This window comes from Triturus cristatus, chromosome 7 (genome assembly GCF_964204655.1).
Source record: "Triturus cristatus chromosome 7, aTriCri1.1, whole genome shotgun sequence".
NCBI classification, from domain to species: Eukaryota; Metazoa; Chordata; class Amphibia; order Caudata; family Salamandridae; genus Triturus; species Triturus cristatus.
In genome coordinates, this window is record NC_140590.1 from 569,498,952 (window position 1) to 569,526,755 (window position 27,804).

Consider the following 27,804-nt stretch of genomic DNA (forward strand, 5'->3'; position numbering starts at 1 on the left):
TGTCCATCAGCCCACATCATAGGCTCCCCTGATCATAGGATGTCTCCAAATATTCTTTGAAGGCTTGTCTGCTTCAGAGTACCTGCTTTCGCCCTGTCCCAAGAAACCTACTTTTGGTAGCATGTGTGTTACAAATGTAGTGAGTCAGTCAATGTCTGTCATCTGGATCTGACAACCAATTGATCGAGGATATCCTAGTCATCACAAACCATCTCACCAGGTACTACAGGCCTGCTCCTGCAACAACCAACTGTACCATGTCAAACGCGCGTTGGGAGATGCTCTGTGTGAGCTGCAGCTGGCCAACAAGTAGAAACTCATTGAATACCCTACTACAGCAGCTCAAAAGGTTAAGTAGCATCAGACACCATGGAATTTGTCAACCACAATGAATAAGTACTGGATGTCGGTGGCCATTTTCATGCCCTCTGACTAACTATTGAATCATATTAACATTTTCTCCTGCATTCCCACAGTAAAGCACTGTTGCTGTTCATATATGTGTGCAAGGTTTCCAGGTGGTTTACAGGGACGGTCCTGTTGTTGTTAAAGAACACACAATTTGCTGCCACCCCAGCAATGGAGAGAATGGAGACTGTCCGGGCTGCTCCATCAGTAGTCACTCCAGCCACCAGGTCTGCGATGGATCTGCTCTCTAGTAGCTGAACCTCACTACAGCGCAGTAAAAAGGGCTCTTGTCCCATATTGTGCTCTGCTTTGACGCAAGTGGCACCACAAGGAATGAACCATTGCGTGTCGTACATAAGAACATACTAACGGATGTGGGGGAATTCAGAGCTGTACCCGAAAAGAGAATCTTGGAATTAATATTCTAGGTAAGGGTATTTGGTCCACTGTCCGCTTGACTAGTTTTAGAAAACTATGTTCAGAATGTGTATATACTGCCAAAGATTATCAGGAAAGAGTCAGAGTGTAAGATTACCAAAGGTTAGAGGACAGACTGGACACACTTTGGAACACATAAATCTCAGTGTTAAATAAGGAATACAGTAGGCGGGACTGGCTTTTACTTAGATTCTGTCAACACCTTGGAGACAGCTTTAAATCTATGCATAACTTGCCTTCATTTTCTTGTCCAAGTCCTCATCATGCAGACAGTTTGTTAGATATCGCAGCGCAGTCTCATTTCCCTCATCAAGGAAGGCCAGGCAGGTGGCTGCAAGCACTGGAATGTCATCTCCATGGTCCCTGGGTACCACCAGCCCCTCTAAAACACTAGTCAGTCCCGACTTACAATCTACTGATGCTCTCTGGGGGTTAAAAGATAAAATTGCCTACATTATGGGAGATTGTCTTAGACTATTATTAGTAACATTGCAAATAACAAACAAGATTAATATCGTAGTGAGTTAGACTAATGCAAACAACCATGTGGGGTGTGCTGTAGCAAAGAAATATTCCTTCATCATTTAACCAATCAATAAATACTTTATCTCCCCCCCATAGGTATTTTCATTGGTAAGACTCTCTGTAAAGCAGGCCTGCAAGGGTGCCTTCATCTCGGTCTTGCCAACGCATTCATCTGGTTCTCCAGTAGCCCCTTAAGCTGGCAGATCGGGACACACCTTTCAAAAGGTGTGCCCTGCACAAACAAGCCAAGGAGTGTGTGCGGTATTATATTGAATGTGTTGCCCTCAGGGCAGTCGGGATGTTGTGCTACTCTGGGAGTAGCGCATTTAAGTGAAATACGGAGCAGCTTTGATGCCGCTCAATGTTTTTCTGTGCAGGCGGCAACCCATCTGCACAGGGGGATTAGAGATTCCCTTGCAGGAGGGTGCAATGAGTGACTGCACCCACCTGCACAGGGATATCCCCCCTCCAGAGGGCTGCTATCAGGGAAGGGGATGCACTGACAGTGCTCCTCCTGACAGCTTCTTTGCCTCTGCGCCCGCATCTATAATAGGGGGTGGGCACAGACGCAAAGGGATTCCCTCATTTGCATGTAGCCATGCCGCCAAGCATATGGGGGAACACCCTCTGAGGTGTGCCAGCACTATCTGTATTACAGAAAGGGCCACATAAGCATCTGCAGCCCTTACTGTAACACCAAGGTGTCCTGGGGGGCAGCAAAGCAGGTTCACATGCCCATTGTGCCCCGTGGCACTTTCCATAATACGTCCCCTGGACGTCATTGTGCCACTGAGCCTGTGGATTGCCATAGAGTAAGAGAACCAGTATAGAGTACTCTGGGTTCTCTAAGTTCTTGCCGGGGGTCTACGGATACCAGCCACCAGAGGGAATCAGTAAGAAAAAGTCCTACTAAAGCATCCACACTGCCATAAGTGTCAGATCCTAGAAGTGCTGCAAGTGTGATGAAACAATTCAATGGATGGCTGGTGCATGGGCAGTCACTCTGTAGCCATGAAAAACATCTTCTGTTGCCTAGTTATTAAGCCTGGGGTGGTTCAATTATCCAGGGTCATGCAACTTATCTTTGGCAGGCTGCACTCACTCTTATCTTTGGGCAGTTACTTTACAAAGTGTCAAATTTAGAGAACAGACCTTCCAAGTACCCACTTCAGCAACAACCCATATCAAGGCAGGTAGTCTGCACTGACGTCCTCGCCTCCGTGCTGAGGCCTGCTGAAGCCCCGTGTCCACAAACTAACATTTTCAGACTTTTGAACTATTCTGAATTCACTTAGGGGCAGTGATGCAGACTACTCTGTACCTGTCGCAGACAGACTCCTCCACAGCCCGATGGAATGAGGGGCATCAGGGTTTTACTCATTCGACCACCTACCCAACTTAGAGTGGCTGGTTAAATGACCAGGCAATTTTACACTCCTTTATTTCTGTGAAAAACCTGGTAGTGCGCAACAGTAAAATTGTTTAAATGACCCCCACACCATGAAAGAAAACTTTCATGGTGTGGGGGGCATTACAAAACAAGTTAAAAGTTTGATTGATGATACGATTGTTTTGACGGTACCGTCTGACAAACGTTTAGCTCATTGACAGGAACCGCTGTGACAGTGGTTCTTGTCAATAACTAGAGATACCTGGTGGTCCAGAGCACATCTATAAATTTGAAGTACGGGTACTCTGTTAAGGCAACAGAGTAGTTTACTTTTCTGCCCTAATTGAGTACAATCCGTACTCTGAACTGTAAACCAGGCCCTCAGATTTCCCATTGTGGACTATGCCTGCATCCTCATATTGCGATAGTTTGAGGTGGACATCTGGAGCATTTTAACATGCATTTGTGATATAGGCTAGAAAAAACTTTTGATCCAAGGTATAGTTATTTCAACCCTGCTTAGAACTTTAAATTCTTGTAGGCCAAACCTTTTGCTTACCTTCTTTAGTCCTAACAAATACATTTTTCAATTGATTCGAAGGCTAGACCTGTGTTCTTGGTTTTTTTTTAGTAGTCATACTGCATTAGCCTGCATCTCATGTTAAATCATGGACTTCCAAAGAGCACTTGCTTGCTCCAAGGGGTGGCTCACAAGTTCAGTTCAGTACTTTGTGCTCTTAGATGCAAGCTTACTTGCACAATGGGTGGGTAATCTGGCAGATAACCTTAGACCTTTAGTCTGGACAGGATTTGACTCTCTCATACTAACAGTTCTGGTCTAAAGGCAAACTAACTTCCACCCAAGAGTGGTAGTTTGTGGACAACTTTCTAGGACAGCAGCAATTCTTCACGGGGAAGATGGCACTGGAGCTGATACTACTGGAGACAGGTGGCCCCGTCCTGGATTTGAAGTCTTCTTTTCTTAGAAGCACCTAAGAAATCCCAAGACTCCTAAATGCAAGTTTGCAAGCTATGGAGGAGGCATATTTATTACCTATCAGAGTGCAGGCACTTGTATACAATGCAAGCCTAAAAGGGCACTGTGTTATTAACAAAAAATGTGTGGGGTCTTGGCCGGCAGGGGTTGTTTCCACACAGTGCTTAATTTGAGCCCGTGATTTCCGGTGCTGGGCACCAACACTTAAATTGCGGCACCGGCGCTTGTGGCCAGGTGGCACTATCTGTCTAATGTAGAGACGACCACAACAACAGTTGATTATTAAATCCCTATTTATTAAAATTACTATTACCTGCCACCCAAGCCTTTCTTATAGCTCTGGGGGCCTGAAATAGTACGAATTGTCGCACTTGTAGGAGTGTGATCGTTAGTAGTTGTGTTGGTACTGTCCTTGGTAGCATGGCAGGGGCAATGTGTGATGCAAGCTGCAGTGGCCTCCTGACAAGAGCCCTGGAATTTACTTTTTCACAAATTAAAAAAAGGTTCCACATAAGAGTTTGTAAAAGATTTAAGCTAGAGGCTCTTAGTCTTTCACAAGTGAATTCCTTCCGTTATTTCTTGTCTTTGGAACGTGTCTCTATGACTTGTTGCTGTTTCGCCTCCCCACTGTCACTACTCACATCATGCTTCTTCAGGAGGTGGGAATATATCATCCATATGATATTGCCATCAGAGCTGGATTGGACCTAGGGAAGGGGAAAGGCAATATATCTATTAAAATCATCTGTAGCTCTGGCGGAAAAAAACAAAGCTAGCTGAGGCATTCCTTCAGAAACTAAAGGTACCTTGAGGTTGATTTGAAACTTCCTTTTTGGATCAAATCATCTTTTGAGCAGCCGCAAACATATTGTTGCTCGAAAGTAGAAACAGGGATTGAATTGAATTGAATTTGAATTTTTAAGGCGCACAGCCACCATGAGAGGTTTCCCCGGCATTAGCCAGATAGGAGACCTGAGAACTAGCAAGAAGGATCTAAGAATTGAAGAACCAAGTCTTCAAGTTTTTGCGGAATAAACCATAAACGGTTTCCTCATGCAGTTAGACCGGCAAAGAGTTCCATAAGGTAGGTCCTAAATAAGAAAAGGACCGTCCACACATGTGGGCGAGTTTGAATTTCCGGACCGAGAACCTCAACTGAAGACGTGGAGGTTGGTAGCGCTGAAATAGCTTTTGTAAATATTTGGGAGCCACTCCAGTTTTGATTTTAAACATGTAGCAACGGGCTTTTCATTTTATACGATTCTCCACCGTCGGCCAATGAACGCTACGGAGGAAGTTAGTCACTGATGAAAATGTGGGCACCTGACACAGTACTCTGGCAGCCGCATTTTGCACGACTTGAAGTCTTTGGATTAAAGCTTTATTAGAGCCCAGGTAAAGAACATTGCCGTAATCCAGCCTAGAGGTAACAAGGGCATGGACTACCATTTTCTGGTCAGAGAGGGGAATCATCCATAGAATTTTTTTCAGCCATTTTAAAATAGTAAAACAGATGGCAGAAATCCTTGTGACTTGTTGTTTCATAGAAAGATGCTCGTCAATGATGAAACCCAAATTAGGAACGTGGTGTACCGGCAGGGGCAGTGCACCCATTTCAGGGGGCCAATGCTGAGGGCCCCACAGATCATGTTTCTTCCCGAAAATCATAACTTCAGTCTTTTCACCGTTCAGTTGAGTAGATTGTTTGGCACCTATGATGCAGCTTTACTCAGACCTGACTGAAGAGCTGAGGAAAGGGAAAAAATGATCTGCGTGTCATCAGCATAGAAAAAAAAAGAGAGACCAGCCTCTTCCACAACATCTGTCAGAGGACGGACATACACATTAAATAGCAGAGGGCTCAGCACCGACCCTTGAGGAGCTCCATTAGGGGATGGATAGGAGTTAGAATTAGCTGATGCCGAAAAGACCTGAAAGTTTCGGTCAGCTAAAAGAGACCCGATCCACTGTAAGGCTACTCCAGTTAAGCCCACCACCTGCAAGGCTCTCAGCAAGATGGAGTGACACACCCTGTCAAATGCGGCGCTGCTGTCTAGTAAGATAAGGGCCACGGTTTCACCTTCATCAACCCTGTGTCTTATCATTTCTGTAACTCCAAGGAGAGTTGATTCGGTAGAGAAACCAGCTCTGAAACCTGATTGAGAGGTGTGGAGAACATTCCGGAATTCCACATAAGCAGTGAATTGACAGTTTATATGCTTTTCCAGAATTTTAGAGGGTCGGCATTGGCTTTCTTCAGAAGAGGGAGGACCATAGCATGTTTCCATTCCCGAGTTACCATGCCCTCCAACAAGGAGGCGTTCAGGTGAACTATACACAAAGAGAGAATGGACGCTTCCAGTTGTTTAATCACATGAAAGGGAAGTACATCACTGGGGGACCCCGATTTCATGTTTGCCAAGAGGTGGCCAAAGAAACTAGGGTCCAGGAGGGTCCAAGTTTATCTATTGGATGAGAGACTTTTAACACGTGACCCTGGTCCAGTAGACTCCGGGGTGGTAATAATGAAGGTCACTGTTTCCGGAAGAGAAGATTGAGAGTGTTTACTGAGCAGTGCAGAATGTATTTGTTCGACTTTATCATTAAAGTAGTGGGCGAGTTCTTCACACTGGGCGCCAGTGAGAGCAGGGGGGGTAGTTTGAGTATCTGCATCGGATAGTTCTTTTACCACCTTAAAAAGTGTTTTGAAGCAATTTTGGGACTGGGAGATTTTATGTGTGAAGAACTCAGCACGAGTTACTTTACAAAAAATGTGGTATTCCTTAAGGGTTTTTTTGTATGCCACTTTAGATTCTTCATGATAATGTTTCCTCCAGGTTCTTTCAAGGAATTTATATTTAGATTTCTCAATTATCAACTTCTTTGAAAACCAGGGAGCGGGTGGCAGTTGTCTTTTAACACGCTTGTTAGACAGAGGGAGGCAGGCATCTACTGCTTGAGCAATCCAAGTATTAAAGAAACCAAAATCGGTGACAGTAATCTGTTCTGCCACTGGTTTGCTGTCAACTACCGGTTTATTTAGAGCCTGGACATCAAGCTCAGCCCAATTTCTCCTCTTTTGCTCGGCTACCAGACAGGTCGCTGGAGGGGAAGAAGCCACTTTCAATGAGAAAGCTACAGCAAAGTGATCGGACCAGCACAGGGGAAGCACAGGGACACAGCTAAGATCAGGTAGATTAGAAAAAATCAGATCTAACAAATGGGTTGGACCTGAGCTGCATAGATGAATGTTCATAGCGTCTAGAGCAGCAATGAGTGACAAACACTTAGTACATTTCGGATCGTCTAAGTGTAAGTTCAGATCTCCCAGAATGGTGAAGTTAGCGGCCTTCAGGATGTGAGGGGCTGCTTAATCAGCAAAGAAAGCGGCCACGGCCCAGCCGGGCCGGGAGGGCGGTACATCAGAATGCCCGAGAAAGTAAAATTAGGCGTGAGGGCTATTTTAAATAACAAGGCTTCACAATCAGTGACACAGAAGTCCTCTCTTTTACATATTAAGGAGCTTTTGTGAATAATGGCTATTCCGACCCCCATCTTGAACTTCCTGCCTTTCCTTATAATAGAAGAGTTGGATGGAAGCGCTGCTGCCACATCAGGGCCTGAACTTTCCTGTAACCAGTTTCCAGGTAAAAAGACAGCATCCGGTTGATTATTAGTCAAGAGATCGAAGATGTTGTTTTGATGTTTAGGCAGAGAGCTGCAGTTAATTTTATAAAATGTATAATCTATATGGGATGGGAGTTTGCTATTAGGGGACGCCCTGTTGGGTAATCCTACCGGGTTGGGTTGTCCAGCTTCACTACAAGTGTGACTAGCCCTGGTATTGAAATTCCTGTTATGGATGGACTCAGCAGGAGAAAACAGACAATGCTCACATTTTGCATGTTAACATCGTTTAATATTATATTTCAAGGGTTTTAATGGACAATTCCTGTTTCTGCCATTTTAGACAACAGATCAATAGCTTTAGTCATGTAAAACAGATGGCATCAGACATCCATCTTCAAGAATGATAGGCTGCACATTCAGAGTTGCACACAATTTGGTTGATTGATACTGACCCCAAAGCAAGCACAATTATAAAATTATAATTTTAAAAGTAGCAATTTTGGTGAAGGCATTCTTCCAGAAACATGTAGCTGAAACAAGGGATGTTTGCTGATAATTTACACACATACAACTTCAGGTATAAATGGATCTTTAGAGACATCCCTTAAACATATGGCTGCAGGAAAAAAAACTGTGTGGTATAAGGATGAACTGGAACCCGAGACAGACATTCAGGCCTTCCTTGATCATGCCCTCCCCCCCACTTTTACAGCGATGGAACGGGCAGAGATTGATGATCCTATCACGGACGAGGATATTCATGCAGCCATTACTGATCTGTCCACAGGGAAAACACCGGGAACCAATGGGCTCTCGGCGGAGTTTTATAAAAACCTACATGGCCACTTTAGCACCGTGGTTGGTTAAACTCTTTGAATCTGCACTGAAGTCAGGCCAGTTATCCGACACACTTTGGAAAGTGATACTGGTATCCTGTTGAAGTCTGGAAAGGACCCAGGGCCAGATTGGGAACGCAAACCAGTCCTGGCAATTACATCAGACTTGACTATGATGCGCTGTCTCCAAGACATGGGGGCGTCCCCACACCACACTCTGAAATCACTTTAAACAATTATTCCAAAAGTGGGACGTTCTTTTCAAAGATTCTTTTTATTTTTTCAATTTACTTTCTTCTTTCATTTCTTGAAGTTTGTCATATAACATGAGTACGCCCAATGCATTTCGGGCATTTCCCTTCATCAGGGGCTCAATCCCGCTCCTTGTCTCCTCCTGTAACTCCTTGCATTTACTGACAACGAAGGACCTGGAGATCCTGGGGACAGCGCAACATAGTCAAGTTTATTATCCTCATACGCAGGAGGATTCACTAATCGGCACATTTAAACGGTTAACTAATTTGTACGAACAAGCCTACCAGTGAGTGCGTGAGTCTAACCCCTTAGGTGGATTTCACAATTACGTCGGATTGTCAGTGGGGGTTTACTGGTGGGAAACAGTGCTGCTGCGCTTTTGTTACGGGGGCCGATACTGCAGCTCTGCTGCAAAACCGGCCCCCAGAAACAGAGGGCGATAGTGCAGCACTGCTGAAAAACAGGCCCCCAGAAACAGAAAATGGTGGGAAACACTGCTGCTGTGCTTTTGTTACAAAAACGCCCCCACTGGTCCAAAACCGGCCCCACCCGCCCGGCCCAACTGGAAAAAGCCTAGTGCCAACTACGGCCAATCCGGCCATGAATGGACCCCACCAACCTGACAGCTTATAGCCCCATAGCTATTATGTAAATGGATTATAAAATCCAAAGTAAAATAATGGCTACCCAGGACCAAAATGTTGTCCCTCGCTGAATCCACATGGACCAGAATGGCTTTGTCCATGGCAGGTGCACTGCACTGAATATTAGGCACTTGCACCACGTTATGGAGGCAGTGACAACACAGAGGCCTCGAGCCGCAGCCCTGGTCTTAGACCTAGAAAAGATGTTCAATCCCCTCACCTGGGACTACCTTTTCACAGTATTGGGTCGCTTCGGCTTCCGAATCTGCATCATTTAATTAATCTGCATGTTATATGCCAATCCAACAGTGAAATTTCGTCCAGGGGGCTTGATCTTACACTCTATAAGAGTGGGTGGGGGCACTAGGCCCCCTTTCTCGGCTTCTCTCTGCAATAGTTGTAGAGCCCCTAGCAGCACGTGCTTGCCTCTTGAGTGAGGGACTAGGGCACTCCCATGCCAAATAGGATACATACAATCTCCCTGTACGTGGATGACATGCTTTTCAATATCACAGATCTGACCGCTGATCACTCTATTACTTGACTCCTGACACAGTTTGGAGCTCTCTCTCTGGACTATGAGTGAGTTGGGTAAGTCATACATGGTTCATCTGATCCCCACAAGGGCCCAGCATACTGGGAAGATAACTCCTTCCACTTTCTGGGAATTAGAATATTCCATAGGTAGCTTAACTTATTGGACGGGAATCTCACCGCTACATCGTCCTTCCTTTGGCCACAAGTCACCTTCTTGAAATTTCTGCCGCTGTCACAAAAGGGTCACTTAACCTTCTATACCATTTGGCTAACCTATCGGTGGTTCCCAGCCGGTCGGTCTTCTGGGTGCTGGAAAAGCTGCTGGGGGACCTCATCTGGCATAATTGACAACATTGAGTGGCTCTATTGAAACTACAACTCCCTCCAGCATCAGCTGGCCTTAGAGCCCCTCTTTTCAAAATATGCTTCCTAGCCACTAAATTGCATTGGTTCATCCGCTGATTGGTGGGACATGGGCTGGAGGACACTGGAGCGGTTGAACCTCCCCTCGATCGGACGGCCATTTTGGCCCTGACTATGCTGGAGATCTCCCCAGCAAAATGGCTTCCCTGCATATTACGGGTGGTCCCACAATGTCTGACTAGGGCGTAAAGGCTCACTCAGAGTTCTCCCCCTACTGGCCCCTCCATACCACTCCTAGGCCTTGTCAAACTTTCTGGTAGGGTCTTCAGATGCGTTGTGAGACCCTGGGACCAGATCGTCTCTTGACCCTGTGCCGTCTCTTCCATAAAAGGCTTCCTACCAACTTTGAAGACTTGAGGAGCCAATATGGCCTCAATCCAGGTCAGTTCCTGACGTTTGGTCTCCTGCGAAGACTTTTACAGAACTGCTGATGAGTAGAGGACTCACAGCCAACTACAAATGCCTTATTGACCCTCTATTTACATTGGGTAATAGGATGCGACTAATATCTTGGTTTGACAGGCGATGATCATACACATTTAGGTCCCACTACAGCACCTATGAGAGATCTGGGAGGCGAAATTTGGCAGAGCCTTACTCCGGAAGGTATGGGCGAAGGCCCAAGAAGGCCCCCTCTAGATCTCTCACAACACTTGTTTACAGCTGATACAGTTCTACCTGCTTTTATAGACCTTAACTTTTGCCCCGAAGTATCCACCATATATTCCCAGGCACCCATAGCATCTGTGGCTGCTGCGTGTCCCCGGCTACAGATCGGATCACTGACAGAAATTGTCGGACCGAATATCGACCTACAAGAGTATCGAGTCTAGAATATCGATGGACAGAATATCGACATCCTATCTTTAAATAGGTAAGTACAAAAATATCGAAACCAAAATATCGTTGTTTAAAATATCGTTGAATAAAATATCGTTTTTTGAAATGTCTCAAAAATAATATAAAATTAACTAAATACTAAATATAATTAATAAAGACATAGTTAGAATTATTTAAAAATGTTAAAAATGATAAATAATAAATGTAACACTAAAAAAAACTTAAACATACATATTTTAAAAAAGTATATATATATAAACTTAATATTAATAAATAATTATTTTATTTAATTAGAAAGGTGCCGATTCCAATCCTGTAAAACCCGGGTACGAATGGTCGTACGGAGCGTATTCTCCGTACGACTCGTACTCGGGAAATCCTCCTTACAAAGCAGCAAGTACGATTCGTACAGAAATACCATTTCCGTACGAATCGTACAAGACTACGTGCGGCGAAAAAATACCCACAATTCCGATCCGGGACATCGCGTACGTGACGTCCGGACGGAGCCAGGCAGCGTTTTACGGACCTGCAAGTACGATTCGTGCCTACGTCACTCCGCACGGCTCATTTTTTACGGCAGCCAAAAACTCCCGGGAAATTGAGGACGACGCGAAGAAGGAGCACCGGTATGCGACGGACAGCCATGGACCCCATCCTACGTGTCATCCCGGCCCTCCTAGCCTACGACCTGGTGCACCGAAACCGCCGCGTACGCCGCAGAAGGTCAGAACAACACCCAGGGGCAAAGGGGGGGGGGCGAGGGGCAGGACACATAAACCCTACCCAATTTAAAAATAATATATCCTGTACATACATTACCTCCAGGGTCTGGCCACTTCGGAGGGCGTGTCCACCAATCCCTGCGTACCGCCACAACGGAAGTGGATGTGTACGCGTACCCGTCACCACTACAATGGTGGGACGGACCGTACCCACGCTCTGAGGGCGTGGGCACGGTCCGTACCACCATTGTAGAGGTGATGTAGGGGTACGCGTGGTACGGACCATACCCACGCCCTCAGAGCGTGGGTACGGTCCGTGCCACACGTACCCCTACATCACCACAACAATGGTGGTACGGACCGTACCCACGCTCTCAGGGCGTGGGTACGGTCCGTACCACCATTGTAGTGGTGATGTAGGGGTACGCATGGTACGGACCGTACCCACACCCTCAGAGCGTGGGTACGGTCCGTACCACCATTGTTGTGGTGATGTAGGGGTACGTGTGGTACGGACCGTACCCACACTCTGAGGGCGTGGGTACGGTCCGTACCACCATTGGTGTGGTGATGTAGGGGTACACGTGGTACGGACCATACCCACGCCCTCAGAGCATGGGTACGGTCTGTACCACCATTGTTGTGGTGATGTAGGGGTACGCATGGTACTGACCGTACCCAACCGATGAATGCGGGGGTACGGACCGCATCACCCGTACCCCTAGGGCACCAGTATATTTGTGATACAAGGCGTACACACGCCACAAATGTTGGCTTAGGGCCTGGTGCAGCATATAACCAGTATATTGGGGTGTGTGTATGCCCAGGACAGCAGTGTACTGCACCAAGGGTGCGGGTGGGTGGGTGGCTGCCTAGGATTCCCAGCAGTGGACAGAGACATGTGAGGGGTGGGTGCAGAGGAACACCAGCAGTGGACAGAGACATGGGGGTGGGTGCAGAGGACTCCCAGCAGTGGACAGAGACATGGGGGTGGGTGCAGAGGAATACCAGCAGTGGACAGAGACATGTGAGGGGTGGGTGCCTATCACTCCCAGCAGTGGACAGAGACATGGAGGTGGGTGGCTATCATTCCCAGCAGTGGACAGAGACATGTGAGGGGTGGGTGTAGAGGAACACCAGCAGTGGACAGAGACATGGGGGTGGGTGCAGAAGAATACCAGCAGTGGACAGGGACATGTGAGGGGTGGGTGCAGAGGAACACCAGCAGTGGACAGAGACATGTGAGTGGTGGGTACCTATCACTCCCAGCAGTGGACAGAGACATGTGAGGGGTGGTTGCAGAGAACTCCCAGCAGTGGACAGAGACATGGGGGTGGGTGCAGAGGACTCCCAGCAGTGGACAGAGACATGGGGGTGGGTGCAGAGGAATACCAGCAGTGGACAGAGACATGTGAGGGGTGGTTGCAGAGGAACACCAGCAGTGGACAGACACATGGGGGTGGGTGCAGAGGAATACCAGCAGTGGACAGAGACATGTGAGGGGTGGGTGCAGAGGAATACCAGCAGTGGACAGAGACATGTGAGGGGTGGGTGCCTATCACTCCCAGCAATGGACAGAGATATGTGAGGGGTGATTGCAGAGAACTCCCAGCAGTGGACAGAGACATGGGGGTGCGTGCAGAGAACTCCCAACAGTGAACAGAGACATGTGAGGGGTGGGTGCAGAGGAACACCAGCAGTGGACAGAGACATGGGGGTGTGTACATCATTATCAGATGACCATAACTCCATGGGTGTATGTACGCATCCCTAAGTTTCGACTATGTTGATAATGCCATAACAACACATCACTGACAGCAGTGTCCCACTCCCATGAGGATGGATGTCTTTCCCCCACTGCATGACACACCACATGTGGGTGTGAGGACAAATGACACATGCATACCCACCCCTGGCGGATGCAGCACAATACACACACAGAGATCATGCCACAAGACTGTATAGTCATGTCAATGCCTACTAAACTAAGAGAGCCAAAGGGAACACACACTGTCACGCACATCTCAGGACTGATAGGAATGTACAGGTGCTGGGACAGCCACCAAGATGTTGTCTCTCATGGAAGGAATAGGGTGGAGTTCCCACAGATACAATGCCCACTATTGTGAGTCAGGTGCCCAAATACCCTGCAGAACAAGTACCATATGTGTGCTAGGCTGGGATTACACACATGCATAGTGCGGAAAAGGGACAATTTCTCCATGAAGGCATGGCAACATACTCAATACACAAGTACAGTGACTAGCAAGGATGGCACAGACGATGCAGCCGGAGACATTGCTGAGCAGGCATGGTCATAGTTGAAGGGATCCGTCACCAACAAAGGGAATGTAGACACAAGTCAGCACAACAATTGTGCAACTCTCAGCAGGGAAGATGTCAGGTGCCACGGAGGAAGGGACAATCCTTGGTACAATGTATCAAAAAACAAATAACACACACGACTAAAGATCCTTTGCAGAGACCTTGTGATGGCACGCAGATCCCATGGGCCCCCTCAAGACCATCCGACTCGAACCTTTGCCCGAAACATAACACATTACCACAACCCCAACTCCTGGAGCATCAGCACCAACATCAATACCTGAAATGCAATAGTGTTCAAAGTAAAAAGAAAATGCTTTAATCAGCATAAGAGAAAATATTTTTCAACAACACTGTATACAAAGGCCAATGGCCAGTCCAGAATATAAGTCCTTGGGGGGACACATGGGCACGTGTCTCCCCTAGCTTGCCTGCATATTAGAACTCTCAGGTTCGTCGACTGGGGGGGGGGGGACATCATGTTGGGAAGGACCAGGCACCGCAGGGACAGGAGGTGTAAGGGTAGGTGTGGTGGGTGCAGGGATGGATGCCTCCACCACAGTGGGTGGGGCAGCGCCAAAGGTGGAGGTGAGCTCGGCGCTGCACACTTCTGCCAGGGCGTCCAGAGTATCCACTGTACCGGAAGAAACCACAGGCACAAAGGAGAGGGGGGGTCGGAGGGATGGGGTGCAGCGCTACTGGGGGAGGGGGTGGACGGGGGGGAATCAACTCCCTTACCCGGGGAGTGCCTTGCCCGTTTGGGGGCTGGTGACCCAGTGGGGCTGAAGCCCAGCACAGACATGTAGGTCTCCTTGTCTGACTGTGTGGCAGGGGAGCCAAGGGGAGTGCCTTTGGAGGGACTGGGTAGTGAGGCATGCGGACTCAGACTGTGGCTGCGTGTATGCCTGTGTGCCCCAGACCCAGTGGGTGTGCCTTTATCCCCCTGAGTGTGCGTCCCAGGAGGTGTGTGCTTTCCCTTATGTGTTTGTGTGCTGCCTGTGTCTGGTGGGGTGCGTGCTTGGGAATGTCTGGGTGTGCATGGGACAGGCATGGGAGTGGGAAGTGTGGATGGGGCAGGGGTAGAGGGGGACGAAGCGCTGCAGGAGACTCACTGCTGCCGTCAGTGAAGAGTCCATGGACCTCAGCAACATCCGTTGGTCAGACATCGCTGCTGACATGCCCTCCATGCCCTCCATGAACGACACCATCTGTGTCAGCAGTCTGGTGTGGCCATGGAGGACATTCAGCATTGATGTCTGCCCAACCTGCAACTGCCGCTGAATGTCCACAGACACTGCAGTGAGGGCAGCAGGGGTGACAGGGGCAGGGGGTGCGGTGCCTGGCACAAAGGAGACATGGTGGTGCCCTGCACGGACAGAAGGGACCGGAGCAACTAGGAGGGCGGTGATGGGAATGGAGGAGGCGGTGACAGATGTTGTGCTGCTGCCAGATGTTGTAGCAGCCTCCGCCCCCTCGAGGAGTTCAGCCTCGGACCCGTCAGCGTCGTAGTCGGTGTCGCCACCAGACAGGTCATCTGCCTGACTCCCCTCGCCCTCCGTGCCACTTGCTCCCGCAGACTCGCCAGCAGTGGTGGCACCGGTGCTGGGTCCCTCCTCCACGTCCTTGCAGGTGTCTCCCTCGGTGTCCTCCGATGATGCTGTGGGCAAGGTGAAGATACAGAAAATAATCAGTCCCCTGTATACATCTGACACATGAGTCCAAACACAATAGGTCACAGTGCATTACAGGAAATGCATCATGAGTAACATCTAGATTACTCAACACATATGTAAGCCCTGCACTCCCCAGCTGGTTGACCCACCATGCCACTTGGAAACTAGGAAAAATAGGACACAACAGAAAATAACTTGATATCGAATTATATCGAGAAGCTAGTGTCTGGGAACAGTTGAGCACAGCAATACTATGAAGGCATGCCACCTCCTGTTTACTGTGAACTAAACAGTATTGGTGCACCCAAGGCTAAATAACAGACCGCAATGCTGAAGGTGTCCCCACACTCAGAGACCTGTAGTACTTTGGAAACACAAACAAAATACATTGTGATCCATTGGGAATCACAACACTTTACACAATCTACATGTTTGGAATGTGTGAATGTGCCACCATCTGAACAGAACACACATGTGCCTGTATAAAAGAAGTCACACAAGGAGGTGCACACAAAACTACATTTACATAGTCATTGTATGAGCTGCCAGTCTTATTCAAATAAGCCACTCTTAGAAAGAAATGGGGTTTCAGTAAGTCCATATACATGGCACCACGGCGGTCTGGATGACTTGACACTCGTAAGTTGGTATCAGCAACAGCTAAGGACTTACCCAAATGCCACCACACTGTGGGAACATGTATATGTATAATCAGAAAAAAAGTGTTTTTCGAAATGTGCCTTTCTTTAAAATGTGCCAGCGTGTCCCCTGAAAGTGTAAAGGTAGTTTCTTGTGCACTTCCTTGGGAGACATCTGTCATGCAGGCACATTATTTTCCTTCACAACAAAACATCAAAGTCAAGCATTGAAAAAATGAAGACATGTTGACAAGTGTAGTGAGTGACAAGGTACAAGAATTCTTGACTAACAACTTGAATCATGCCACCTGTCACATGGCCATCCGTACCATGATGACACAGTTGGCAACACATCTGACCCACTGCCTGTCATGTGGAGTGGCACACATGTCCAAACACAGGACAATGCATAAGCTAATGGGCCTGCAATTGTGTCGGAATAAGGAGCACCTGCACTGAGGAGACACCCTCATGGCAACCAAGAATGTGCACACAGATGTCAGCACACAAAGACAAAACTACATAGCATCTGGACCACACACTGGTGCCAAAAATTGATGAGCAGGAATCATGTATTTAAACTTTTGACACATGCTGCAAAGCACAAACATGAAAGCCTGCACAACATCACTGGGTTACTGCATGTTGAGTGTCTGTCCAGACAATTATCACACACAGGTCAGACCTGGCAAGGAGACATAAGGTTTGGACATGTAGGCCTCGCCCGCACAAAGCCCCATACCTGAGACAATGTGATTGAGACAGATCAAGAAGTTACACATCTTAATCTGTGTGTACTAAAATGTGCATCAAGAATTCCTAAATGTGGAGCTGGCCAAGATGGCGACCGGGACGGCAGCGTAGATTCCCGGCTCCGTGAACCTCCGCATCCCGCACGGATATCCTGCATGAGATCCTTATTCTGCGCTATGAGATCGTGTTTGTAAACGAAAGTGGCAACCGATCGTGTGACTCCGAGGTTTCTGGCTGCCGTACTGCCGGAGAAATCAGCGGTTGAACTTTGCGGCCCGTGCGGCCCCGGAGCCGGGACCTCGAGTGGATGCCTTGGCCGGGTGGCAGTTTAACAACAGCGGCCTGTGGTGATTGGGTGGAGTCGGTCCGCCGGAGTGGTGCTGCCCTCGGCCTGCATTTTGCTGTAGTCGCTCCCCCTGCTGAGCGTTGCGGACCGAGGACACGCCCAGGGGTGCAATTCTCGGATCCTGTGGTGTTTGCCCCTGCCTTTGACGGTGAGCTGCCCGGACGCCGTCCCTAGCTCGCCCTGATCCTTGCGGGCTGCTCCCGGCTTTTCGCGGGAGCTGGTCCGTGGCGGAGACGACTGTTGCCCGTGACCGCGCAACGGCTGAATTTGTGCCTGCCCCAGGATCCCTGTCTTCAGCGACGTGGACCTCGAGGCGCCTGTCCCGGGGTCCTGGCCCCAATACGAGTCGGGCCTTCCCAGCGGCCATTTTGTTGCTATGCAGCCTACCATCCTGTCCACTGGGTCGCAGCAGGATTGGGGGTGTGTGACTTTTGGGAGTGTGGCGGAGCGATCGGAGAGAGCTGCTCTGGGGTACGGTGACCTCCTGGAGGCCCTTGGTGCCCTTCATTTCTCCTTGGCTCATGGCGCCGGGGTCCTGGGGAGGAAGCTAGATGGGGTGGCATCAGCGTTGGGACAGTGGCGGCATGCTGGTCCACAGGTACACAGTGGCTCCCCACACTGCACACAGGAGGAAGATGTTGCGGCCCCCCCTGCGATTAGTGCACAGCAGGACACTCCGGACAGTATGCTACCGTGTGGTCGGCTAACTGTGGGCTTGATCTGTTCCGGAGGTATTGGACCTGAGTGGAAGATGGTGGTCTTGTCCCGTGCACGATCTCCGGCGACCCAGGGACAATTCCAGCAACGTGTGTCTCCTTCGGCTGATTCAGCCTGTCTGGACCTTGGGTGCAGTGTAGATCCTGGGGCGGCACTGGAAAAGACGCCCCTCCATGATGCGGTCTGTGCTGGTACTCAGAGACTTCCACCCCACCTGTGTGCGTCGCTTCCCGGTTGTTTTTGGACACTCCTGTACCTTGGAACATCGGACATGGTGCTGGGTCGAGGGGCAGGCATGGGCAGAATCGTAAAGAGTGGTCAAGGCTGAGGCTGATCCCTCGGGGGTGGTCACCTAGTAGACGGGCGGACTCATGGTTGCGTGCTCTCATGGTTATTCGCATAGTTGGTGCATAATGTTCCCCATTCCCCCCCCTTTTTTGATATGATCGACTTGGTGCTGCTTATTGTTTGCTGTGGGGAGACTTCACCGTGCGGGAGGGAGAAGCCGGGGGTATGTTTTGAAGGCCCTCCTCCAGTTTATTATGCTCTCTCCGCCCCCCCGTCTGGTGGGGTTCTTTCTTACTCCTTTTTCCCTGTTTCTTCTATATTTCGGGTCTAGTTCCAGGGCGACAGGCACACTGCTGGGGGGTGGGGCCATACTCATTCGCAGAGGTGCAGGGTGGGGGGTTGGGGGAGGGGACTCTTTAGTCTTTATCTCTTTTTCCATGGCCTCCTTTTTCTTCTCTGTTTCTTCTTGTTTTCCTTTTTCTGGGATCAGCGCGGTACAGTTCCCTTATTGTGAATCGTTGCCTCTTCATGTGTGCCACAGTTTCCGGGGTGTTCGCTGGGCGTTAGATATTGGGGTCTGCAGGCGCAACTGTTTTTGATATTCTTCCCCATCCGGACTTTCCCGTGTCTGCGCCATTGATTCAATATATTGCTGCTTATTGCTTACGTCTCTTATCCTTGCCCCTTATCGCTGTTGGGAAATTGTTTGGCACCTGATCCTACTGTTTTGTCTTATCATAAAATGAAAAACCCTTTTTCTCCTGGTGTCCTATCTGCGCGGCTCATTGGCCGGACTATATTGGATTGAAGATTTTGCTCTCCGAGGTGCCGCCTGTGTTTACATTTGCTTTTATTGTTCTGATTACTTAGCGGCCGGCCCCGGGGGGTTGTAGGCCCATACGTGTAAATGATTGAAACGTCAATAAAGGTTTTTCAACAAAAAAAAAAAAAAAAAAAAAGAATTCCTAAATGTACTCTACATCACCTCGTGAGGCTGCCAACACATATTTGTCACAAACAACCATCAACAGATAGTTGTAAATAGACACACAGGCACTGCCCAGTGTTAGGATGCACAAGCCAAATGGGGTCACCCTGTCCAGTGAACACATGTAGCACACTTTACATAAATACAAATGAGGCCAGGGAACAATGCCACAGAGGCCAACCTATGCTGAACACACGGAGAATGGGCACAGTGTTGGATGACACACATGATTCTGAGGCAAGGGTGTCTCAGGGGACTGTAGTGGGCACACTGCTCCATGCTCCTGGAATGATCTGACTGTAACATGAGCAACCGTCCCGGCACTATGCATATCTCCCACTCATGCACATCATGTCTGAGGCCACTACATCGGTCATGCATGCTGCAAGTCTGTTAATTTGAAACCTCACACTCCTATTTTGAGACTCAGCATCAGTGCCAACAAATCTGGACCCCCAAATGACTGAACAGGACAGGGCATAGGCAAGGTACCAACACATGTCACAGACCACCCCCACATATGATGCAGAAAGCAATGTGCCCTTGGATTAACTGGCAGCCTAGATGACCATGTGCAAAAGTGATTACACACAGACCAGGGAACACATGTCAAGGAGGGGAAGGGAGGAAGAACAGCACCGGTTGACTTGGGGGAAAAGGATATGCACTGCACATATAAACCTTGGCAGTGTATCCAGGTGACTGAGCACTTCCCAAAGCTGGTGACACACAACAAACACACATGTACCTACCCCCTCCTTGCTGCTGTCTCTCCTGTAACCGGCTATCCATGTCAGGGAAGACCACCGCCAGGACACGCTTCATCTGGTGGGTCAGGCGTCGGCGCCCGCCATGGCGGCGTGGAGGTGAGTCCTCCAGCATGACCCGGGCGATCCTCCGGGTCCAGCACCGGATGTCCTGCCACCATTTTCTTACTTGCGCTAGGCGGCGACTGCGACCCTCCACCGATCTCACGGCCCTGACGGCCTGCTTCCAGATCTCCCCCTTGGCGTAGGCAGTTACCTGTGAGGATAAAAAAGTGAGACTACATCACTACACCTGCTCCATGTCAGAGAGACACACATTTGAACATCTTTGATATGTTGAACAGTGCATAGGAGGCTGCCAAGGAATAGCATCTTAGTCATATGGACATTGTCCTCTGTGGAAGCCCCAATGCACTACATGGCATATAAAGTACACAGGTGGCATGAGGGGTGCGACACACTCCATGATCATGGCACACACTGTGCATCACAAGCAACACCAGGCTGATGGACAGCACCTCCAAGCAGTTACATGCCCCAGGCCACTGACGCAACCTCAGCAGAGTACACAGACACAAACAGGCACAGATCAATCACATGCCATTGGCAACAGCGGATACAAACCTCACTCTGCACATGTGCCACTTGCCTGTGGGGTGTCACAGGTGTGGGTCTACCTCAGCAAGTCAGACACACAGCATGGCTTACTTTTCACATCAGATGGGTAGAGCTGTTGCCTCCTCCATGCAGCTGTAGTGCAACACTTCACATAGACACTCACCCACATGACAAGGAACATTCACACACATCAATGTCCAGGGGGCGTACACATCACTTGGACACTCTCACCACAGCTCCACTCAACTCACACACATCTGTGGGTACAATCACCTGTCACACCGGGGGGACCACTGAATCACCTCAGGACTATAGCCAAAAAATGCCACAAAGGATTAGCCAGGCTGAATGTGTCATGCACTATGCAGTGAATGTCACAGTAAGCACAATGCAAGTGAGGAGTGCACACATGAACTACATCATGCTCTGCATGGGAGACATAAGCCATTCCCCCCCTGGGATCCACTCTAAACAACATTGCATGTCTGTCACACCTGGACACAATGCCAGAAGTGACAGTCACAAAAAAGGTGCACAGTCAAAGCTAGTGGAGTCAGCACTCACCTGCTCCCCTGGTCTCCCATACAGGCTGGGGTACTGTGGAAGGATGACATCCAGCAATGCCTCATTCTCCTCCTGGGTGAATGGCTGGGCCCTCTCCACAGACCTTGACATGGTACAGGGAAGCAGAGACATCAGCAATCTTGTTGACAGGAAAGTTGTGCAGGCAAGTGCCCTCTCATGGGTTCTGGCTGACTTATATCTGTCTTGCTGAGGGGCATTCAATTGGAGGAGTACATAGTGATTGGTCAGATTCATTCGCATCTTACGTTTACTCAAATCCCTTTCCACATACACCAGTGACAGCAGTTGCATCGTTAAAATTTTGAGCAGCATGTCAAGTCAACAACCACTTTGCAACATTGTATTTAGTGGCCAACTGACTTTTCCAGGCCACCTGATGGAAATATTTGAACTGAAAACTCTGCATCCATGACAACCAGCATGCATTTAGTGCCTAATACTTGTCCCTTATGTGTCCCCTATGTAATTTTCAAATCCACACACAGGTACGGTGCGTTTCACACGTACTCCTACGGCACCAGTTGCACAGTGCCTTTGACACGTACGTGTAGGCACTGGTAGTACACGTACGGGTACGTGTACTACCAGTGCGTACACGTACGTGTACTCCCAGTGCCTACACGTACGTGTAGGCACTGGTAGTACACGTACGGGTACGTGTACTACCAGTGCCTACACATACGTGTACTACCAGTGCCTACACATACGTGTAGGCACTGGTAGTACATGTACCCGTACGTGTACTACCAGTGCCTACACGTACGTGTACTCCCAGTGCCTACACGTACGTGGAGGCACTGGTAGTACACGTACCCGACGTGTACTACCAGTGCGTACACATACGTGTACTCCCAGTGCCTACACGTACGTGTACTCCCAGTGCCTACACGTATGTGTAGGCACTGGTAGTACATGTACCCGTACGTGTACTACCAGTGCGTACACGTACATGTATTCCCAGTGCCTACACGTACGTGTAGGCACTGGTAGTACACGTACCCGTACATGTACTACCAGTGCCTACACGTACGTGTAGGCACTGGTAGTACACGTACGTGTGGACGGTCCGTACCACGAGTGCTCCTACGGCACCACTACTATAGTGATACGGACCGCACTTGTACAGTCCGTACCACGCGTGCTCCCAGTGGCGTCACTAGGAGGGTGCGGGGGGTGCGGACCGCACTGGGTGACACCATCACATGGGGTGACACAGTGGGGGGGTCTACAGGGACATGTGGACGTCTCCGAAGGCCAGTTCGCACCGAAACTGAAAGCCAGTTAGCCACGAGCACTGCCAGGCCCGTATTAGCCCCGGAGAAGGATGCTTCACTAGCGTTTCACAAGCGTTGGCCTCACGTAAGACTGATTCTCTCCAAGGTATTCCAACATTTTAGGGGAGGTGGCCCGACGGAGCCTTTAAGAGACAAGAGTATGACGTGACCGCGTGAGCGAAGGAAAGAATCAGCAGGTGCCTGGGAGAGACAAGCATCCTTTAAGTCTCTCTGTCCGTTTTACACTTGCATCCAACACTATTCAAATGTCGTTTACATAGAATTACCCAGCTTCGTTGTACTGGCTGTACCCGTTCCAGAAAGATGAAAGGCTGAGCCTGTCCTGCTAGGATTAGAAACCGTAAACTGCAATTTACTAGAAGGATTTCCTCAGCAAGTGTACAACCCACTGAGTTACTTTAGTGACCGCTGGATTCCCTTGAAAGCTACGTAATTTCGTGAGTACTTTTTTTTTGCTTGCCAATGGGTATCACGGACCTTTAATCTGTGTGGTGTGTGAGGGCGAATCATGGTTGTTTCTGTTTTCATATGTAAAGCCCATGCAGCGTGTCAGAGAATGTTATTCTGATAATGGGCAGCCTGATATGTTCCTGGGTGTTGAAAATCCCGCCGCGAGGGTTGTAAATCTTGAATCTCAGAGGTTCACTGTCACACTTGGTGGTAGGCTGGGCAAACACATGGCCTTGACCAAGCTCACGGCAGAAACTGATCCCCTCTACCAGACCAGAACCAACAATCCCCACGACCATCGACACGTCACACCGAGGCCCTTTGTAGGGGGGTTTCACACCAATAACCAGAGACAGTGGCGTCACTAGGAGGGTGCTGGGGGTGCGGACCGCACGGGTGACACCATGATTTACCGCACTAGGTGACACCAACCCTAGTGACGCTGCTGCGTGCTCCTACGGCCACACAACTCTAGTGATACGGACCGTACACGCGCCCTCAGAGCATGTGTACGGTGCGTTTCACACGCTTACACTGTTGAGAGGATGCGCACACGAAAGGAATGGAGGTCTCAGACTCGCACAAGGATGTACATCAAGTCATTGTCATTGCTGTCCTACATGTGCAGGGCCTAGGTGTGTCAGGCAGTGAGATTGAACATGTCTCCTCATGTATTTTCACATGTCATGTGTGATGGGGCACTATGTGGGACACTTCCCCTTCACACTTTGCACATGTGTGCATGTAGTACAAACGTGTCAAGCACAGCATCACTGGTATGGCACAGTCACCACCACCCGCAACTGTCCCCTGATGCCAGGGACAGGGACATTAACAACTGACATTTAACGACCAGCGTGCAACGATGTGACTATGTCATGTGTGTGTCATGTGTTCCCATGAGCTTGCTGTTGGTGTTCCGTCAACTGCATCTGCTGTTGCTGCATCCAACATGTGTCTGTGTCTAGATGGGCATGGCACACATCTACGCACACCATGCCACATGTGGATTTCCACGTAACGTGTGTCTGTATGCATCTAACTTGATATTTTGACATGAGGACATATCTGCGTCGTCTCAATGTCTGTGTTTTCTGTTTTCATGTGTACCCCTTCATCGCAATGTGTGTGATCTGTACATTTGACATTCCATGTGATCTGTGCGTCTAGCTTGCCGGCAGCTGCCTGTATGATAGGACATCCTTAAAATGCTGAGATGTGGATGTATGTCACTCTTGTGATGTCTCAGGCTATTCACTGACACTGGCCCACAGCTCGTTTCAGGGCATGTCATGTAGACTTGACAATCAACGGGTGTAGCTGGCTTTTCGTAGGAGTATCTCCTGGCTGGCATACGTGTCCTGGATGTATTGCACAGACCAGACTCTGTATTTAGCAGATGTGTATTAGCAGTTGAGCATGTGCTCAGGTCATTGACATTGATGTTGTTATGTTCTCACTCTTTGTTATTCATTCCAAATTTATGCAGGGCACCGCCTGTCCCCAGACCAATGCCAGACTTGGGTGCCATGAGAAAACGTGACTGCATATGCCGTTACAGATTCACCCAACAGTTGATTGAAGACCTGACAAACAGGCTGGCACCACACCTCCAACCGTGACCCAGTTATCCTACTGCGCTGACCCACAAGATGAAGGTGATGGCAGCCCTACATTATTTTGCCACAGGTACGTTTCAATTCACCATAGCTGATGTTGGTGGCATGTCCCAGACGATGTTCAGCCGTGTCCTGCATGATGTTTTGGCAGCCATGTTGGAGCACCTGGATGAATTCATCCATTTTCCGACTCCTGAGGAGTTGACAGGTGTCAAGGGTGATTTCTATGCCCTGGGAGGGATGCCCCATGTCATTGGGTCCATTGATGGGACACATGTGGCTTTTGTACCACCACAGGCACAGGAGGTCGCCTATCGCAACCGTAAACATTACCACTCTATAAATGCCCTTGTGATGTGTCTTGCTAACATGCTGATTTCCCATGTCTGTGCACGTTTTCCAGGGTCAGCACACGAGGCCTACATCATGAGGCGTAGCAGGGTGCCACAAATGATACTGCGGCTGCACAACGAACGAGCATGTCTTGTTGGTGGGTATACTCTGTTTGTCCTGTGTGTTTCTGTCAGGTGCGTTTATAGTCCCCAAAATACACGGGAGCAGAATGATGCTAATTTCCCAATGCCCCCATTGGAACGTTCCCGCGAGATTGTTAATAACTCTCAACAGGTAAGTATCAACGGGGGAAAGGGGATTTGGACAGAGAAGAGACAGCCCTGGATATCTTCGTTTTCGTAGAAGAAACAATTCTGCAACAATTAACATTCAATCACAATTCAAGTCCTTTTGTCTCAACTTACTGTATATGATTAAATAATTATCTTGTCTTACCAGGAGACATTCAGGGCCAAACCTCTCTTCTATTTTCTCAGTTGCTTGAGTGTGTAACAACTGGTTTGCTCTGGCTCTTGCTAACCCTCTCTTCTGCTTCTTCTTTACTGGAGTTAAGAGGTGTTGCGATCTTAGAACAGAATGAAATGGTAAGTGTGGTAAATCTTATCAATACTGAATTGCTAGTGCATTTGCCAAGTAGCTGGTAACTTACTTAGTTCCCTAGCCGAGAGCTCAGTGTATTTTCTTCGTAGGAACTTCTCTTTTGAAAAAATGGATTGACTATGAACTCTAACTGATTGATAACAGACTTCCTAGTTTTAAGTAAACTAAGTCCCTATAAATTACTGAGGTAGGGGACTCTTTTTAGATACTATGCCAGAAGCCTCGGACATTCTAGGTTATGAAAGAACTATCAGCCTATTTGGCTAAAGCGGAACTAACAAGAACTGAGCGAAGATGGTTCGCGTTGTTCAGGTTTTTAAACTAAGAGTCTTTTTTCCTGAATTATCAAGTGACACTAAGAACTCATTAAACCTTCCTAAGACTGAATTCTGACCTTCCTATTTTTCCTGTCAGGAAAAGGTTTTTTTTCGAGAGACATTAATCTTCAAACATAACGTATTCTGAATACGACTCAAGATTCACTAACCTGAAAATGTAGGGTGACCGTCGAAGATTAACACGACGAAAAACCCTCGACGCGACCTACCCTAACTTCCACGACGGTGAGGTAAGTGCTGTCTTGACAAATTCTCTGGTGAAGTGCGCTCGAGAACGTTGGCCGGCGCGCTACACCTGTTTCGTTAAGAATTCAATGAAGACTAGAACGCTGACGCATGAATGCGTCAGCCTCCATGTTGGAAATCCAGCGGCGCCAACAAATGCGCCAACTGGGAGCCCCGTGAATTCCTTCACAAGGTTTAACAGAGGAAATGGCATTGACAGTAATGGGTTCCGAATTAAGCGGAGGAAACCTCCCGTGAACCCTGACAGTACCCCCTCTCAACGGGGTTTCCTCCAAGCGGGGTTTGTTAGGATACTTGGCGTGAAAGGCCTGAATCAAACGCGGGGCGTGGACATCCGAGCTTTTCTCCCAGGATCGCTCTTCAGGTCCAAAACCTTTCCAGTCAATGAGGTAAAGAAGGTGATTATGACTCAATTTTGAGTCCAAAATTCTCTTTACTTCATATTCAGGCTCCCCATCAACAAGTATGGGAGCAGGGGGAGATGTTTGCCGTAAGGTTGATTGTACCTTTTTTAGTAGAGAAACATGAAAAACCGGGTTAATTTTAGTAGTGGCAGGTAATGTCAGGCGATAAGTGACTGAATTTATGATCTTTTCAATAGGATAAGGACCCATGAATCGTGGTTGGAACTTACGGGTGCCCTTAAGACGTAAATTCTTTGTAGACAACCAAACGTGGTCCCCTACATTAAGGATAGGTGTAGGTCGTCTTTTGTGATCAGCACCACGTTTATAAGATGCCTTAGCAGCGGCCAAATTTTGTGTAGCCGATTGATGGATTTTAACTAGGCGTTGGGCAAAATCCTGAACTACAGGGACTTCGATGTTAGTCAAAGGAATGTGGGAATTAGGGTGTCTGCCCGAGGTTATGAAAAAAGGGGAGTACCCAGTGGAAACATTTTGAGCATTATTGTGAGCAAACTCAGCGGACCACAAATAGTCAGGCCAATCGGCTTCCTCATCAAGCAGATACAGCCGCAGATATTGTTCTAGCTCTTGATTTGTGCGTTCAGTTTGTCCATCCGTTTCTGGATGGAAACTAGTGGAATAGCGGTGGTCAATACCTAAACCTTTTATGTAAGCCTTCCAAAATCGGGATAGGAATTGAGAACCCCTGTCAGTGATTAACACCTTAGGAATGCCATGAAGGCGAATGATATGTTGGTTAAAGAACTGTGATAATTGTTGTGATGTTGGTGTGCCTTTAATAGGTACAAAATGTGTCATTTTACTGAAAGTATCCACACAGACTAGGATAGTGTCAAAGCCATGAGAGGATGGGAGATCGACAATTAAGTCTAAGGATACTGTGTGCCAGGGATATGGGGGAATTGGTAAAGGCTGTAGAAGGCCTTTTGGTGCTTGCCTGTCCGACTTTCCCCGAGTGCAAATCTCACAACCCGAAACATATTGTCGAATGTCACTGGTCATTCGTGGCCACCAAAAACTAAGTTTAACCAAATCTTCAGTCTTGTGGACACCCTTATGACCCGCCAGAGGATGATCATGACATTCACGTAAGGCTTTAGTTTGAAGGTCTGTGGTGGGTAGGAATAG

At 48.5% G+C, this 27,804-nt stretch overlaps 1 protein-coding gene across 1 annotated transcript in view; it reads right to left on the bottom strand.

Annotated features, from left to right (window-relative positions):
- The window catches only part of HEATR9 (HEAT repeat containing 9), a 237,439-nt gene that overhangs the window by 67,376 nt on the left and 142,259 nt on the right, over window positions 1-27,804 (bottom strand). The window contains exon 9 of the mRNA XM_085614945.1: window positions 1,083-1,271. Within this exon, the coding sequence (XP_085471071.1) occupies window positions 1,083-1,271 (189 nt within the window). The remainder of the gene's footprint in view (window positions 1-1,082; window positions 1,272-27,804) is intronic.